At 47.1% G+C, this 19,003-nt stretch overlaps 1 protein-coding gene across 1 annotated transcript in view; it reads right to left on the bottom strand.

Moving 5' to 3' along the window:
- Positions 1-11,168, bottom strand: part of LOC143647600 (uncharacterized) — a 33,413-nt gene extending 22,245 nt beyond the window's left edge. The window contains exon 1 of the mRNA XM_077117464.1: positions 11,026-11,168. Within this exon, the coding sequence (XP_076973579.1) occupies positions 11,026-11,086 (61 nt within the window). The 5' untranslated portion in view covers positions 11,087-11,168. The remainder of the gene's footprint in view (positions 1-11,025) is intronic.
- Between the last annotated feature and the right edge of the window lie 7,835 nt (positions 11,169-19,003).

Raw genomic sequence — 19,003 nt, 5'->3', positions numbered from 1 at the left:
AGCACCTATCTCAATATTCTCTCTTTGACCAGTCTCCCCTTGATATTTTCACTGTACTGCCATCCTTGAAGCCGAATGATTCTTAGTCTCCTCCCAACACTTTCTCTGATCCTTCTGTTCTCTATGTCTCTTCTTCTCTCAACCTCCAGATGAAGTCAGCATCAGATGTCATCTGCCACCTGCTTTCTTCTTCATTTACACTCTCTCCCTGGCTGAACTACATCTGGTTCATGCCTTACATGAACCTTCATGCCTACGTGCCCTACAAATTTGTAATTCTACCCTAACTTCTCACCTGAATTCAGACTCATCTTTCCAGAAACTTCCTCTGACGTCCTAACCTGCTCTCCCACTGGCCTGTCAAATGCAATATTTCCAAGTTAAACCTTTCCTTGAACTGTTTCTTCTATCTTCCTCCCTCTGTTAATTGTGACATCAGTCCTGCAGACATCCGGGCCGGAAACCTCCAAGTCATCTTTGATTCCTTTCTCTTTCTTCTTCCAACATCATAGCTGGACACCAACTACTATTCCTCCAAATTATTTTTCTATTGTGGCCTCCTGTTCACTTTTGTTGTGTCATCCTCATTACTCTAACTGTTGTAGCAGTCTCTTGACTGTTCCTCCTGACTCCAGTTTCCAACTGTAACTCTGAATTAGCTTCCATCACTCCACTGTTGGATTGCTCTTCAACTGTGGGGACGAGAATGAAGAGCAGTTTCTATTGTCTCATGTTAGCAGTGATCCACATTGGAAGTATGGCCTGTATTATCTGCTCTGGAAGACAGCTGCTTGGATCCTGAGGGCATGGGTCTAGTTGTCTTATCAGAACCATGACATCATGCCATTAGAATTCCCCTGTCACTCAAAAACCATAATAAGGATGCCAGAAGCCAGTGTCCTGACATACATCTCCTCAGAGGAGGCCAGTTCATGATGGCTGAGAAGAATTCTGATTATGGCTGAGAAGAGAGGTATCCAATAATTTTGTCAATTGGTTTGCCTGCACTGCAGGATGGTTTTTAAAATAAGGAATGAGCCTTACAGAGGCATTTCTACCCTATGGATCGTTTTAACTCTATAACCCATGGGAGACATTGTCTTCACTCTAAGTTCTTGAGTGTCAACTAACTTTTGTGATAATTGACCCATATATCTAGGAATAGGGGTTTCTTTTGTACCTTTCTCAGCAAGCACTGTTAGACTCTATGAATAATAAAACTGTCAATACCTCATATTTGTATAGTGCTTTATAGCTCATCTTATTTAATAGTGCTCTTATTTCACAGGTGAGAAAACTGAGATTGAAGAAGCTGAGATCTTGCCGAACATCACATTCCTTGTAAATGGCAAGGTTGGAGTCAAAGATGATCTCCAAGGCTCTGAGTTATGTACTATTGCTCAGCTGTGGGGCTGTCACCAAGTAGATGATCTACCCATAGTCTGGGATCTTCTAGTCCTACTTCAGGAGAGCTGCAAGTAATGGATGGAGAAGTGATGACTGACCTGCCCTGTGTGATGGTTTGTCAAATGCAGAGGTATATCACCTGGGACAAATTTGGTACATTTTCAGGGGCAAATGATGTGATCTAGGATTTTTCTGCCAACTTTCCCTGTGTCTTCTTTTTTGTGATGGTGTCAGAGTATGAGGTGAGGATAAACACATACCTTGGCTTGTCACTGGGTGACAAGACTGCTGTCAGAAGACGTGTATGATAGCACCTAAAACTGGATAGTTTCTAAGTTCTCTCAGAGGAGGGCCTTTCCACCCAGAGACTAGGAGGGCAGCAGAGCTGGCACTAAGGTGGGGATATTCCTCACAGCTGGAACCCTCCATGGATCTCCCTGCCACCATTGCAGTCAGACAGAGCTCTCTCAGCAAAGGTGGCACTTTCTCCCTTTGAACTGTGTCAGGTGGGAGATATCTAGCAGTTGTGTCTCATTCCCCTTAGGGCTGTGGAGATGGCAAGATTGATGGTGTTAATAGGCATGGTCTCTGCTGTGGACTGCTGGTGACTCGGCAGGTATGAGGAGGTGATGGGTGTGTTGTTGACTCGGGTAAAGGAGTGGTGGCAGAAGTGGTGATGGTGGTGGCAGATAACATTCCCACAGAGTGGTGAAGTCACACCCTGAAGAGAAAACAAAGCCTGTGCCTTAAGTGCGTGCTGTGGGTTGTGGGTTAAGGCCTATTCATAGCACCTGGTTTGTTTGTCTTGAGCTATTCCTGGAATTGGAGGTGAGGAATGCATAAGCCATTATCACCCACAAAGTTTTACTTTTCTGCTGTTGTTTCCTGATTGGTGGGGCGGTGGGCCAGGCTGTGCCTAAGACAGTGTAAGAGTCTAGGGAAAACACACTGAAGCACGAATCTCCTTCCTAGCCTCACCAGCTGCAAGGATAGGCTGAGGAATGAAGAAGTTGGGGGAGGGAGGCAGTACTACCAGCCTTGTCACCCCACGTGGGAAGTCTGGGTCTGTTTTGTGTGTATCAGCCTCAAGAGTCAATGTGACCCGCGTCAGCACGACACCACACCACACCCCTATCCTCATCAGAGTAGCTGTGCTTCAGAACATGGGTCCCCAAGAGGCCTTGGCTCCTCTGGTAAGACAGGTAGGTTGGGGGAAGTGTTTATACAGTGGGGTCAGAGCTTCTCTGGTAATTCCAGGATTGAGCACGAGGACTCTTCCTCTCTTGGACATTTTTGGTGACCAAGGACTGAACTTTCTGAGGTATCCTTGGGCTATGGGTGACTTCAGGCTTCTTTCCTCCATGGTCAAAGCTGGAGGGGGGCGAGGGGCAGGCAGTTCTAGAACTGCCTCTTGGGGATGATGGATTAGTATGAAATGAGCCACCACTGCAAGGACTGAAGTGGCACAGGTTGCAATGGAGGGAGCAACTCCAGATTATGGGCCCACTATTCTCTTAGAGGAAACAGAAACCATGAGTAGTGTTGTGTTAGCTAACTCTTCCTCCATAATTCCTAGAATTCAAGGTGAGGGAAGATACTAATTCAAAATGCCCTTAGGGTAACTGATCTCATAGTATCTTCCGCACCTAGAATCTTCACAAACATTTGTACAGTGAATTGAACTCATGTGTCTCCCATTCCCTGATCTTTGATTCCTTCAGCTGAGGTTGGAGGGAGGATAAGGTTGTACCTGTTCCCCAGGGCCAGGAACAGGGTTATGTGTTGTTGCTGCCCGAGAGGTGTGGCCACCATGGCAGCAGAAGGTAGCCAAGCTCCTGAGGGTGAGCCTCAGCAAGGAAGGTATGCCTGTCTTAGATGGAGACAGAGAGATGAGTTCCAAAGAAAAGATGGTGCTGGTGGGAGATCAAACTTCTGAGAAGGGCTAGGGTTAAGGCATGGGGAAAAAGAAGTTGGGGTTATGCTGGTGTACGTGGTCAAAGTTGGGTTTTGACACTTCTTAGTTTGATTCTGGACCTTCTGAAGTGATCACTAGAGTAGCCTTGGTGTTGCTATACCAGCTGCTGGGAAGAAGTGAGGTCAAATGACCTGTGGCAATGTCCAAGGTGAAGAAATCAGGTTGATAGGCATTGTTTGGGGTGAGACTTCAGCAGGTATTGTTTGAAAGAAGAGATAAGAGTCTTGCCTTAGAGTCAGCTATGGAGGGCAGATTATAAATTATTTCTGTGGTGTTATTGACCTAGCCTTTTGAGGTCAGCCTAGAGGTGAGGGTTCTATTTGTTGATGAGGAGGGTTTGGGAAAGATGGAATGATGATGCCAGTGAAATTTCGGATACCCTGGTTTCCTCGGAACACAGGTCAGCTGCTCCTGTGTTCCAAGAAGGGATTTAGTGTGGTGATTTGGTGTTTTCTGTCATGATTCTAGCCAGACATGGTGCTGTTAACACTCCCTAACAAGGCTTTTTCTATGCTTGATATGGACAAGTAATAGAATCTGGCAAGGCTGTGGAGTGGTTAAAAATGTGGGTTCTAAGGGGGTGCAGGGGTAATTTAGTGGTAGAGTTCCTGCCTGCCATGCAGGAGACCAGGGTTTGATTCCCAGACCATGCACCACCTCCCTCCAAAAAAAAAAAAAAAAAAAAATCAACAAATGGTGCTGTAATAATAAGCTAGTCACATGCAAAAAGAATGAAATGTGATCCCTCCACCAGACAACATACCAAAAAAAGTATGGGTTCTAGGCTCAGGCTGACTAGCACTTGCTGTGTGATCTGGACACATTGCTTGACTTAAGGCTCGGGGTTCTTCTCTATAAAACCAGGGGGAAGGGTGGGCCACAGTGGCTCAGCAGGCAGGCAAGAAGTCTGCCGGAGACCCGGGTTTGATTCCTGGTGCCTGCCCATGCCAAAAAAAACAAAAAACAAAACAGGGGAAAGATAGTAATAATACCACACTCAGGTGTGGTTGCATGGATTAAATGAGGCCATCTATGTCAGAGGCTTAGCTCCATTTCTTGGCTCGTAAATGGGGCACTGCCTGTTATCCTCATCTCTACACAGGTTCTGAGAGCTAGGCAAAGGCAGCTATCTCATGACTAGGTCCTTATTGGGGCAGAGTCGGTGCTTGCTGTCATTTTATACATATCTATTCCCTTTCTCAGCCCTCAACTGCTGTCACCCAGGCCAAACCACAGCATCTTCTGCCTGGACTCCTGCAGCAGACTCCTAATTGGTCTCCTATTTCATCCTTGCCCACTTCCAATCAATTTCCCTCACTATGTCCAGGGTGAACATTCCGAAGTTCAAATCTGATCATATCACTGCTTCACCTAAAACATCCACAACTGTTCTGCCCATGATAGACACTTAAAATCCACCTTCCATTTCATGGTTTGGAAGACCCTGCACAATCTAACAGCTACTTCTCTCTTTCAAGAACTCTGAAGGGTCAAGCTCTCTCCTGACCCACCATGTGCTCTTCCTTCTGTCTGGTTCACCTTTCAGCCCTCATTCTCCATTGGGCTTAAGACTCAACCACAGGTCTCGGCTCAAACATATAGTACTTTCTCGGAGAGATCTTTCTGGGCTTCCTAATCTGAATGAAACCCCCCTATTTTATTCTTATCTCACCTTGTACTTTATCAACACAACACATTTGTAGTCAGGAGTTTTTCTGTAATTATTTTATGTCTACCTGCATACTAAATCCTCACTGCAGGAAGCTGGGTCATATCTGTTTCATTCTTTACTGTATACACACAGTGCTGCCCTAGAACAGTGCCAGGCTCATGGCAGGCATGCATTCAACATTTGTTGAATTCATCCATGAATGAATAAGTGAAAGAATGAATGAATATCTCACCAAGGGTCATGAGAGCTTCTATTCTTCCCTCCATTGATGGGTTGGGCTGGTTTGGGGGGTTGTTTGTAACAGGTTGGGTGCTACAGTGAACAGGGGTCAGGAGGCATGTCCTCTGGCCCTGGTTACCTCACTTGTGAACTATATGACCTCGAACAAGACACTCAGCTTAGAGAGAGAGCTTTGGAGGGCAGGAACCATGACTCATTCACCTTAGTATCCAGAGAACCTGGCACGAATAGGTGTCCAACAAGTGAAACAATGTCCAAGCTCTTCCCTATTCCGAAATCCTCAAATCCCACTGTCAACTGGACTTTTGGAACCCAAACCACAGTGTAAGTGAGGGAGTGTTTGCCTACAGGAGAGATGTCTATTCAGCCCCTAAAAATGCACATGTGGAAAATGGGGTTGCCTGCAACCTGGCCCTGCACCTAAGCACGGCAGCCACTGTGGAGGCCGCACGTGCAAACACAGATGCCCATTTCCTGGAGCTTTTTCAGAGTCACAAAGAAAATGTTGAATATTTAAACCTTGATGAAGTGCCAACAAATTCAGTTTGTTTCGATTCAGTTCCTCAGCACCAGTCTGGACCCTGGGATCCAATAATGACCAAGTGCTTGCTTGCAATGGACTCAGCCCCTTAGAAGGAAAAATGTACTTTGAAGGTTCAAGGCTGGGATTAAGAGGAGAATCGGCCTATTAGGTCTTCAGTCCTGGCCTTCAGAAAAGTGGCTCCATGAGCTAAAATATGTGCATATTTGAAGACAGGCCCAGTAGCAAAACCACTTGTTTGACCGCACAAAAGACCAACGGTCTTCCAACCTCTCCTGGCAACAAGGACACAAATCACTTGCACATCAACCCTCAGAAGCCAAGCGCAGAAACCAAGGGTGTGGTGAAGATTGCTGGGCAAGGACCCGTGAAACAGTGATGTCAGCTAAAGTGGTACTTCTGGTCAATGGCAGAGGCTGGCGATCAGGGACAGTTTACCTGATAAGCCGCATCCCAAATAATCCAAGCCAGGCCTGCAAGCCCACAGGAAACACAGGGTGGCCTTTTGGAGGTATGAGGACCCTTGGGTGAATGGCAGTGCCCCTGAGCCAACAGAGGTGCACGTTCCATTCCTGTTCCCATCACCCTCACCATCCCCATATCTTCCCCTCACCTGTATCAAACAAGTTGTGGTGGCTCCCTACTATATACCAGGTGCTGTCTCATTTTAGCCTCACAGTAACCCTACGAAATAGTGCCTTTCCATGCAGTGAATTTTACAGATGAAGACACTGAGACTGGAGAGCTAAAGGGACTTTTGCCTATGTTCTCTCAGCTGGTCTTCCGATTTTAAGTTCCTGCTCTTTGCTGTACATCCTGCTGAATCACTGACTTGAATGTGATCAGTTTCTCTGCAGGTCCTCTTATCCAGGACCCTCTCCTTTTGCATGTCCACAGGCACAGAGAGGGTTTCCCAGGGGGGTGCCGATGGGCCTGCAGAGGGTTTTTGTGCCCTCAGTGGCAGGTCCAGGAAGGCTTCACCCACACAGACAGACAGATTAGGGGTTCTAAGAGAGGGGGAGCAGGAGACGCTTCCCTCTGGGACTCTGTGGCCATGGGTCTCCTCCCGTCTCCTGCAATGGCCTTGGTCTCTCACCTTTCAGAGAGCTCTCGGGACGGTGGCCCCTTGGTTACTGGGCCACTGATAAGATTGGAGACAGAGGCTTATTTTGACTCAGTTTCCTCACCGTGGGACACAGAATCAGGGCTGCCAGGCTTGCTTCTGATTCATTCCTGCCCGGAGCCACAATAGCCACAAGTTTCCATCCACTCCCTGTCTCGTCCACCTCTGTCTGCTCCTCCCTCCTACTCTTTACTAGTGAGGACCAGAGCTTTTCCTTAAGGAAATTGTTACCACTGCAGCTCCTTTTTGAGAATGCTGGGGCTTCTTTCCCTGGTCTGGGACAGAGGGAGGCTCTGACATCTGGGGAGGGTCCTGCCAGTACATGTGGCAAAAGACTCTAAACCCAAGGCAGGTTACCTGTAAGCCCCCACCAAGGAGGCAAGGGGGCAGGACTTGCCTCACCCAAAAGCTCTGCTGGCCGGGGTGTGGGCAGACATGGAGTGGGCATGGGGTGCTGACTGCCCATCCTTTCGTGACTGCTTTTCCCCACCCAGGTCCCCTGGATGCTGGGGGCCCTAAAAACGCTGCGGAAAACGCCAACAACTTCTTACATACCAACCGCCAATGCTGCAGTGACTCAATTCAATTCAATTCTGACTCTAACTACCCGGTCAAGACTGACCTTCAGGCACCAGCTGCAAATCTGTGGGCCCAGGACACCTATATTTCTGACCAGCTAACAGCGAATTCGGGGGTTCCCAATTCCTCCTCCTTGTATTTGATAGTTGGCTCACTAAAAGCACTGCATTTCTGATTATAGTTTTATTACACTTAAAAGATGTATAAGAAGCCAAAAATGGTATCATAGTTGTTTTCTTTGGGGGGGAGGGGTTTTGGGGGGAGGTGCATGGTCTGAGAATTGAACCCAAGTCTCCGGCATGGAAGGCAAGCATTCTACCACTGAACCACCCGTGCACCCTAAGTTAGTTTTTGGTTTTGTTTTATTCTGGTTTTTGCATGGGCAACCACCTGTGCACCCTAAGTTAGGTTTTTTTGCATGAGCAGGCACCGGAAATCGAACCCAGGTCTCCAGCATGGCAGGTGAGAACTCTGTCTGCTGAGCCACTGTGGCCTGCCCCCTGAGTTGGTTTTTAGCTCTTAGAATTTAAGAACTTTTGCTATCTGAATATGTAGATTTTTCCTTTGTTGCCTTAGTTTTAAATTGGTCTATGTAACTTAATGAGCAAACATACGTTTTACAATGATTATATAAATACTTTATGTAAGTATACCTATGATTAAGCTAACTAAGATAGCCATTGTTGGTGGTTCTAAGTATATTGCTTGTTTTCTTAAATTAAATATATTTATAAGAAATCAAGTTGAATTAGTTATTTTTTATATATGATCTTAATGTTTTATTAGACACCTTTCTGACTACTTACACATGAGACTGAAGATCACTTAAATGTAGCTCTATAAAACAAGGATATGTATTTATTCAGATGAAAGTGTAATACTCATAAATGTGGGGTTCCAAGGAGTGCCTAGAGCAATGAGAAATTTATAGGTTGTTTTTTTTAAGATGTCTGTTTTTGTCCATAAGAAAAATCTCAAGAATCTGCGCATAAAAAAAAAGAAGAAGGTAGAAAAAGAAAAAAAGAAGCCTAAAGAAAAGAAGCAAAGAGCAGGGTCAGGTACAGTCTCAAATGCACATTTGTCTGTGCCAAGGCGGGGCCGGGTCTCCTGCGTGGCGGGTGGGCTCCTACCACTGAAGCACCTGCACACCCTTAAAACACGCATTTGGTGTCCTGACTACTTGAAGTCAGAACGCTTCACTCTCCCAGCTCAGAGTCACATCTTATCAATCGTGGAAACTCACGCAAGTGTCAAGGATGCTGAATTATATGAGGTTTCTTTACAGAGGCATGATTGAGGGAACCAGTGCCAATGTAAGGGAACTCAATCTACAGCCACCCTCCCTCCCCTCCCAAAGGTTGGGGAGATGGGGCTGACAGGATGTAGCTCAAAGCCGATCCGGCTGGGCCAGCTCCCCTCCCCATCCCATCAAGACCTCAGGTGCAGCTGTCTCCACCCTGCAATCTGATTAGCATATGAACTATTCTGGGAAGGTCTGGGACCCACCATGAATAAACACAAAGCACCCTAATGGTGGGAAATTCCAAAGACTGGGGACAAAACCCAGCCATCTCCCATTCCATTCCTACTTCTGCCACATTCACCCTTTCCATTTTGTTTCCTTTAACATCCCTACACTTCTCAGGGTCACTGTAGGGACCCCCTTCGACGCTGCAGGTCCTTCGTCCCTCGCTCCTTCTCTAGGTCACACACCGTCTGAGAAGTTGGCTTGCTTTCCCTGCCATCTCTCACCCCAGTTCTTCCCCTTCGGACTCCCCTCCACCCACCTGCTTCCTCGCTCTTGAGATTGATGCCCTTACCTGGGCAGCGTGGAAATGGTATCTAACACTTTGGGGCTGAATTTAAGTCACAGAGTGTAGGAACTTCGAGATCAGGAAGTCATACCATTCCATTTTTTACCGTCTCCATTTTTTACAGAAGGACCCAAGGGGGATATAACAGGAATCAGTCCCAGGGGCCAGATCAGTTAGTGGCACAGCCACGGCCAGGTCCCAGAGCTCTGAAACCAAAGTCACCTTCTTCCCCACTGCCCTACGGGTGAGAATTCCCACAGAAACACCTTCCTCTACGTCCTTCTTTTCCGCTCCCCACTCTCCCACTCTCCCTCCTCCAAAAAAAGACAAGACCAAAAGAAGCCTAAAGAAAAGAAGCAAAGGGCAGGGTCAGGTACAGTCTCAAACGCACGTCACGTTTGTCTGTGCCAAGGCGGGGCCCGGGTCTCTCGCGTGGCGGGTGGGCTCCTACCACTGAAGCACCTGCGCACCCTTAAAACATGCATTTGGTGTCCTGACTACTTGAAGTCAGAACGCTTCACTCTCCCAGCTCAGAGTCACATCTTATCAATTGTGGAAACTCACGCAAGCGTGAGTTTCTGTCCTATTTCCCCACTGTGTGACAAGTAAGTGTGTGGTGAGAATGTTGGAGGGATGGGGAGGTGACATTTGTCTCACTTGCTCTTAGGTAAGCCCTTAAAATTTCCAAGGAAGGTAGACTATTCCACTTCACCAGCATTGTGTGTCTTACTCTCTGTAAGAGGGCACGCCCCTTCTGATCCACTTTCCAAGAAAACGCTTCCTTCGGTGAGAGCTTCCCCAGGAGAAGAGGCTGAGATCCTATCTTCGGTTTGGACTCCTGACCCCTCATCCTTCCCAGGAACAGCTCCACCCTCTCCTGGTCCCCAGACCCACCCAGAAGACTCAGCACCCAGAAATACAGAAGGAAACCTGGTTCTGGAGCCCAGAGACACAGCTGGGAAGGTGTTGGGGAGGGGACTGGGGAAGCCTGAATGGTCACTTCTCCAGTAGGTATTCCTCCCGCCACTGTACCCCAACTCTGTACCTGGAGTGGAAAGCAGGTAGGGCTTGAAGAGGCCAAGGCTAATACCAGGGCTATAGCCGGAAAGTAAGCTTCCAAACCCAAGGGCAGTGGCAAGAAACCAACCGTCGCCAGCATCTCGGGGTGGGGGTGGGGGGCCCATCCCTGCCTTTCTGAGAGAGAGTCTGCCTCTTCATTGAGCATGTCCTTTCAGTTCTGCTTGCCTCCTAATTTTCTCCCTCTCTGTATCCATTTTTCTTGGTATGTCTATTTCTCTTCTGTCCTTTCCTCTGACTCTCTATCTTTATATGAGTTTTTCTCCTGTCTCTGCCACTCAGCTTTCCTGTTTCTCCTCAACTTTCATGCTCCTCCTCTCTCCACTCTACCCATCTGTCCTCTTCTCTCCACAAAACAGCCGTGACTCCCCTAATGAGTTTCCCAAACCAAGCAGCCCTCTGCCTCCAGAACACTCTCTGCTCCCTCTCAGTGTCTGTCTCCTTCTCTTTCCCTCTCTGTGTCTCTAGTGCTCTCCCCGCCTCTCTCCCCAGCCTGATCCTCCCCTCTTTCTCCACCATAGGCCCCGGCTCTCCTGAGGGGTCCCCGAGGCGCAGCCACCCCCTCCCCCAGATTGCTGCCCCAGGTGCCCCACTCACCCACTGGCCACAGGAGCCAGGAACCCAAGCAGCTCAGGAACAGCCAGTGGACCCTCCTCATGGCTCCGGAGAGAGTCCCCAACACCCCGTCCCCGGGGGGAAGCGCCTCAGCAAAGAAGCAGCAGGCGGAACAGAGGTGAACCTGTCCCCACCGGCTGCTGGCCTGAAACAGGTGTATTTCCCCAAAGGGGCCAGAATACCAGGGGAGGAGGACAAAAGAAGGCGGGGCCCCATGCCAATCATCCTTGCCCCATCTTTTCTTTCCTCAAGCTCCAACCCCCTCCCCCACCAGGAAAAAGCATACCAGTACACCCACTGCTCTGCTCCTAGTCAGCCTGCGTGCAGCCGGGAGGGGGATAGGAGGGGCATGCTGGAGAGAGAAACCGGGACACAGCAAAGGAGTGAGCCAGCCCCCTGCCTGGGTCCTGGGCCCTTCCTCTCCCTCTCCGGGACTGCCCTGTCCTGCCAGAACTTTGGGCTGCTGCAGTGGAAGAAGCCAGGTCATTTCAGGAGGAAGGAACAGGGAAGAATGGAGAAGGAAGGGGCTGAGAGGGAATGAGTTTGGGGTACATGAAGCGGGGAGAGGGAGTGAGATTAGAGAGACCCTCTTCCCCTGAGGACATGGGGAGTGCGGAGATGATAGGGGGTGAGGAGGAGGCATCAGAAATAACCGGTATGGGGCCTTTCTGAAGGGGGTGGTGGGCTTAGACTATCTGCTCAGTGCCAAGCACATGGTAGAGCAGCCCCAGGGAGTGAATTCCTTCTTCCCAGAAGAGGAAGCACTGATCTGGGGTCCATAGAGCCTGAGGCAAGCTGGAAAAATAGCTTGAGGGATCCAGGGTTGGGTAGAGGGATTAACAGTAGAACCTGGATTGCAGTGAGCAACTGTGGGACCTGGGAAAAAGTGGGGATTGCTCCTGGACACTTCGGAGTTCAGGACACCCCATTTTCACCTCCTGGAACTCACCAGCACAACCAAGCAGGGATAGGAACCCCTGATGGGGCATGCCAGGTGGGGTTCTGAAGGTGAGGGAAGTTAGTTGGCATAGCTCTGCAAAGGAAAACAATGGACGTTTCTCTCACCCTCTACCATTTCATGAATCCCTGTCTCTGGTTCCTCAAGATTTCATTCCCTGCATGCAGGGTGTCTGCAGAGTGACTGGTTCCAGAGACCACGGAGCCCAGGATAAGGAATCTCATTTCCACATCCCAAGCAGAGCCAGCCCTGCTAGAGGGAGTAGATGACTGGGACTGGTACCAGCTCAGAGGGTAATGAAGCTCCCATACTCAACCCCATTGGCCAAAGCTAGAAGTCCAGATATGGCTGAAGCCCAAAGGCTGGACCTTCCAGTTATAATGCAGGTTCTACCAAGAAATCACATGGTACCACCCCCTCTGTGTGGACAAGTGGATCCCATTCTTTCCTGGGGTGGGAAATCAAAAAGGTAAAGAGGAACTTTAAGCACTGAGCAACTGGACAAGATAGGAGGAGGGTACTGATGAAGAGAATTTACACAGACTCAAAGGCCCAACCTGACCTTCTGTATTATTTTTCTGTGTCATTTCTTCTCTTTTTTTAATGCAATTTTATTGAGATATAGTCACATGCCATATAATCATCGTAACTATACAATCAATGGCTCACAGTATCATCATATAGTTGTGCAGTCATCACCACAATCAAGTTTAGAATGTTTTCATAACTTCAAAGAAATAAAAAAATTAAAAAGAGCACCCAAAATATCCCATATCCCTTATCACCCCCCCATTGTTCATTTTTTTGCTTCTCTTTACTTTCTTACTCATGTGCCCATACACTGGATTAAAGGAGTGTCATTCACAAGGTCTTCACAATCACACGTTCACACCATAAAAGCCATATAGTTATACAATCATCAAAAATCAAGGCTACTGGATTACAGTTCAAGCATTGCTGGTATTTCCTTCTAGCTACTCTAATACACTAGAATCTAAAAAAGAATAACTATATAATGCATGAGAATAACCTCCAGAATGACCTCTCGACTTTATTTGAAATCTCTTAGCCACTGAAACTTTATTCTGCTTCATTTCTTTTCTCCCTTTTGGTCAAGAAGGCATTCTCAATCCCTTATGCTAGGGTCAGGCTCATCCCTGGGAGTCATGTCTCACATTGCCAGGGAGATTCACACCCCTGGGAGTCATGTCCCATGTAGTGAGGAGGGGAGTGAGCTTATTTGCTGGGTTGGCTCAGAGAGGCTACATCTGAGTAACAAAAGAGGTCCTCTGAGGGTAACTGTAGGCATAATTACAAGTAGGTTTAGCTTCTCCTTTGCAAGAATAAGTTTCATAAGGCAAGATCCTAGGTGGAGGGCTTGGTTTATTAAATTGGGAGTCCCTAATGCTTGGGAGAATATTAGGAACTCCCCAGGCAGGGAAGTTTAACAGTTCCATATTTCTTCCCAGTCCATCAAGGGGAGTTTGCAAATACTTTTTTTTTTCTGTCCAAAATATACCAGGATGTATCAGGGTATTACATTACCCTGAACAGAATAACAAGATCTCATTCTCCATTCTAAGTTCCATGTAATTATGTTGTTTAAATAAACTGACGATACAGGTTAAATTAGATATTGTGCTACAGAAAATATACATTTCATACCAAATAAACATCTTTTCTTTTGGACTCACACAGAAGTTGAAGTTTTAAAATTCTGCCTCAGTTCTTGATGATGGGTTCTCCCTATAAACTTGCTGTATGTTTTGTTTGGTGACTCTCTCTGGAGTATAGTTTCCCATCTACAGAGGAAAGAAAAGCATTCCAGATTAGACTAAAGTAAAAGTCAGACAGCTTGTTGACTGAACACAGATAACCTCCCACTTCCTAAGGTACAAAAGGCCAGAGGCACAGGGCTCTCCAGAGACTGCAGCAGTGGCGAAGATACCAAGGGGGCATTAGGAAACCTGGGCTTTACTGTGTGATCTGAGTTTTCCTCATCTATAAAATGGGGATAATAACACCTACCCACAAGGTCAGGAAGCTGAAATGAGCTGATGAATTTTAAAGTGTTTTTGCAATGTCCAGACACCTCAATATTTAGTGGGCATTTGACTCCTCATTTCAAACTGGCATCAACTGTGAAGGTAGATACAATGAGGGAAGTCAGGCTCAGAGAGTCAGCTAGGTGTCTCCTACTTGGAGTCAGCTAGGAAGAGGAGCAGTTTGGATTCATTCCCAGGCCCATCTGCAGTCAAAGGGCTTTCCTATGTCCCTTTGAATTTTAAGATATTTGGGGCATGCTCAATGCTAATTCATCCTCATCTACCCACCTCCAGTTCCCTTCTCCTTCTCCCTTGGAGCTCAGCTCCTTCTCTACTTGTTCATTTTCGAGCATTGGGATGTTTCTAGTTCTCTGTGATAAATGCCTCTCCCTTTATCTGGGTGGATCATGGGATAGTTGGCTGTCCTGCCTTCTCCCCTCCCAAGGTTTCTGATGGGACACAGAAGGGGAAATAAGAGCAGAGGAGATTAATGGATTTTGAGTTTTTCCAGAGCCTGGGTGGAGAGCCCCTATGCCTACAGAAGGTTGGGGTTTCCCTGGGAGCAGGAATTTGATTCCAAGTTTAAATTGATATCATGTGGGACAAAGAGAGCTCAGTCTGGATTTGGGTAGAAGTTGAAACAAGGAGAAGATTATGAACTTCTCACTTGGAAGGAAGAGGCAGACTTGGCTTGAACAGAGTCAACCTGGGTCCTGGGCAGCGAGGTCAGGAATTTAAAGGGAGATTTCTCTTCCATAATACCCACAGTGTGAGGCCCTAGTTTTGGGACCCCCTCTAAATGGCTTACCTCCATACAATTTATGACACTATAGTACCACCATGCTTCTAATAAAGCTACTTCTGATCAAACTGAAGCCACCTAGACTGAGCTGGGGCAGGAAGTCAGATATTTAAGTCTTGAGTAAGACTGGAATGCCAGACTCTAGGCATGTCTCATCTCACTTAATTCTGCCCATCACCCCGTAAGGTACATATCACTCTCCACATCTCACACGTCAAGAAACTGAGGTTCGGAGAGATAAACATATACTCTCGTCATCACTGAGTCATGGGGCAGGCTGGGAGATCAAGCGAAGCTGGAGAATGCTAACTCTGCTGGTCACTCTTGGCCCAGGTCACACAGTAAGACACAAAGCTGGAATCTGAGCCCAGTCTGCCTGGCTCCAAGGTACAAGAAGGGAATTAATAACGGCCAAGTGCTTACTATATGCCTGTGGCAGGTATGGAGCTGGACACCTTCCAGAAAGGACTGGTTGTCCAGCTACAAGGAGCACACTTAGTTGACAGCCACCAGCTGTTAGTGGGTCTCAGCTTCCAAGCTGAGCTCCAGATCACACTATTTTGGAGAGTGGCCCTTAGGCCAATGACTGAGCAAGGCAATGATACAAGGATGTGGCCATTTCCACCCGCCACAGGAGTCTTCTCACAGGTGGTCTGCGCCCAGCGGACCTGTGGGGCTGGCAGCGACTTTGCAACTTTGTCAGGCCTGCAGGATGGTCTGAGAGCTCCCCCTGCCCCATACTGCCTCTTCCCTTTTCCTTTCACTGGTTTACTCCCCTATAAATCTTTCCATTCCTAACTCCATTTTGGCATTCGCTTCTAGGAGGATCCATCTTGAGATGCTCAAAGGCTGATGAACATTTTACAGATATAGAAACTGACCCTCTGAGCTGAGATTCACACCTAGATTTGCACTAATTCCAAAGCCCGTCCTCTTTCCACTGCACCGTAACCAACAGCTCAGCAAGGAGGGACATGTGTCTGGAGGACTTGGCAGCCTACTAGGCATGGTCCCCACTGGTAAGAAGCATGTATTATGCTTAGGAAGACAAGACCCCAGGCTTCAAAAGATGAAGACCAAGGTGATAATGCTGAGGTCTCAGTGCCTGGCTCCCTCAGCAGGTGTGCATTGGTGTTGGTGCCACCAAAGAGGAGGGAGTCGAGGCAATAAAGGGAAAGCTCCCCTCTCCTCCACCCCACCCTCCCCCCTCTTCTGAGGCCTGGGCTCTCAGAAGGAGCCCCCAAGCTGTGGGGAAGACCTGGCCTTTGGGCCATACAAAAGCCTGCCATTCTCCCAGGGTTGGGTTTCTCAGCCCCTTTCTCTCACAGTGCCAAGCATTTTACCACCAATGAGCTCATTTCCCTTCTCATGTTTCCTTTGAGACAGAGGGGGACATAAAGCTGCCCATAGAACACCTTCCAGGCATGGGGTCACTGTAAAGGAGGGGCCGTGCTGAGCACACAGGGCAGTGGGTGGGGGTAGGCAATGCTGGTCCAAGGTCCAGAACTCTGCATTTACTCCAATCTCAACTTTAAGAAGAAGAAAAAGAAAACCAGGAAATTAGCAACAGTGCTCCAGGCCCCAGATTTGTCTCCTATGGCTGGGGTTCTCTTCTCCAACCTTGAAAGAAGAAAAGAATCTCAACATACATTCAGAACTGGAAGAGACCTAGGCACCCATGTAACCCCACCTCCTCATTCCACCAAGGAGGAGGCTGAGGCCCAGGGAGGAGAGCGGGTCCTCTCAGGTCCCTCCCAGCAGGCGAGGGGCAGACCAGGGCTTTGAACCCAGGGCTCTAGAGCTCTTTTTGCTTTGCTGCATGGCCTCCCATGTTTACTCAATTGGCTTTGCATCCTCCTCCCACCCCAGTAAGAATCACTGCTCCGAGTTTAAACCTTCACCACCCGGAACACTCGGTAAATGTTGTCAATGGACTGAATGACTAATGGGCCTCCTCCCAAGACAGGCCCACAGAGATCTCCAACTGCAGAGAGCCGAACCCGAGACTAAAGCCATCTTTTTTTTATTAAACATAACAACATACAAACACATTCCTACCACATGATCATTCCATTTTTGATATATAATCAATAACTCACAATATCATCACAGTTGTATATTCATCATCATGATCATTTCTTAGAACATTGGCATCAATTCAGAAAAAGAAATAAAAAGACAACAGAAAAAAATTCATACATACCATACCCCTTATCCCTCCCTTTCATTGATCACTAGCATTTCAGTCTATAACTTTATTTTAATATTTGTTCCCCCTGTTATTTATTTTTAATCCATATGTTTTACTCATCTGTCTATAAGGTAGATAAAAGGAGCATCAGACACAAGGTTTTCACAATCACACAGTCACTTTGCAAAAGCTAAAGCCATCTTTTAAAATAAAGTCTACTGGTTGTGCCCCTTCCAACGTGAAAAAGTTAGAATGGGCATAGCCCAAATACCCTTAAAAGAGTGAGAGTCAGATCTAAGGTAATGGTAGAGTTATACAGAGAAGGTGGGGTTTGATAAACGAGTATGATTGCTGAATCATTGTATTGATATTTCTTTTAGTCTCCAGTATCTTAGAGGAGCTAGGAGTAAACACCTAAAATGGTGGAATTGTAACCAATACGAAACTCTGAAATCTGTTCTACAACTAATTGTTGTGATATGCTTTGAAACTGTTCACAAAAAAAGAAAAAACCTAAAAAAAGAACATACTTCTTAACTAGTTAGTATTTGCCTGCAATAAATAGAAGAGAAATATATATTGGTGAAAAGTAAAAAAGAAGTTTACTGGTTGTGTGTGTTTTTTTCAACATAAAAGTAATGGAAATGTTCATTATAGCAGCTATGGATATGGCTACAACAAAGAGAAGAAAAACATCATCAATACTTTACCACCCAAGACCAGCCACTCTTAATACATTGATGGATTTCTGGCCTTTTTCCCCTGAACACCTAATGCACATAATTTTAATCTGTCATATCATCGATGTAATTATGGTTCCTATGATTTCACCTAACATTAAAACCTAAACAATTTCTTCCTGTTGTTATAAACACTTCGCTCACATATTTTCAAAAACTGCATGATATTCCATCTAATAGACTGCGGCCATAACTTATTTAACTAAAATTGATGTTTGGGTTATTTCTAATTGTCCCTCTTAGAAGCAATGCAGAGATGAGAGGCTTTGTACCTAAAGCTCCTTCTTTATTCAGGCTCATTTCCTTCAACTAGAATCAGGACTGGTGTGTTTTGCTCAACTGCTCTGACCTTCCCTCTCCCATAGCAGGAAGTCAGTGAAATGTACTAGCTGTGAATACAGGGTGTAGAGTGCATTCTCAGACACTTGGGGTCCATTAAATCTCTTAATGCTGACAACCTAATGGTAGAGGCAAAAGCAACAGTCAAATGAGATAATTACTCAGGTGAGCTTTTAAAAATGACTGGTGGATTAAGGGTTCTGCAGGTAGGCTGGGAGGCAGATGGAGTCCCTCCAGGACATTTTCCCAATGGCTGGGCTTCCAGCCACAATCCGTGACCAACCATCAGGCTTCTCATTAGAATATTTGATACCATGATACACAGCCCAGGTGAATTTCCTAGAGGAAGTGATCCCAAGGAAAGAGAAAAGCAAACTTAGCCAGAGGGTTAGAGTAAAAGAAAATGGAAATGATCCTGGAGGAAAACCCAGCTGGGGAGTGAAGCTCCTTCTTTATCCCCTGGTCCCTGGGGAGAGGGATCTGCCGAAGCTGGGGGAGAAAGTCAAAGGGGTGGAAGGGAACAGAGCCAGTGCCAGCGAGTCCCAGTGGGTCCTGTTCCCCTGGTCACAGCAGGGATGACAGAGCTCAGATGGAGGGTCAGCCTGGCAATCCAATAGCAAAATTACTGTATGAACCTGTGTGCCAGCTGCTGTGCATGGGGGATGCTGATATGAGCAAGACCTGGCCCTGACACACGGGTCACAATCTAGAGGGGTCTAGAAAGGGGAAGGGCATTTAATGCCAGGCCCTCTGGCTCTGTGGCCCTGGGGTATAGGTGTGAGTGTTGGGCAATGGGAGAGACTCACTGAGGTCCCATCTAATATCTCCTTGAGAAAAGTTACAATGGATGATTCTTGCTGAATGACTACCTATGGGGTGGTGGGG

This window comes from Tamandua tetradactyla, chromosome 10 (assembly GCF_023851605.1).
Source record: "Tamandua tetradactyla isolate mTamTet1 chromosome 10, mTamTet1.pri, whole genome shotgun sequence".
Classification (NCBI taxonomy): Eukaryota; Metazoa; Chordata; class Mammalia; order Pilosa; family Myrmecophagidae; genus Tamandua; species Tamandua tetradactyla.
This window is presented reverse-complemented; position numbering and strand designations above follow the sequence as displayed.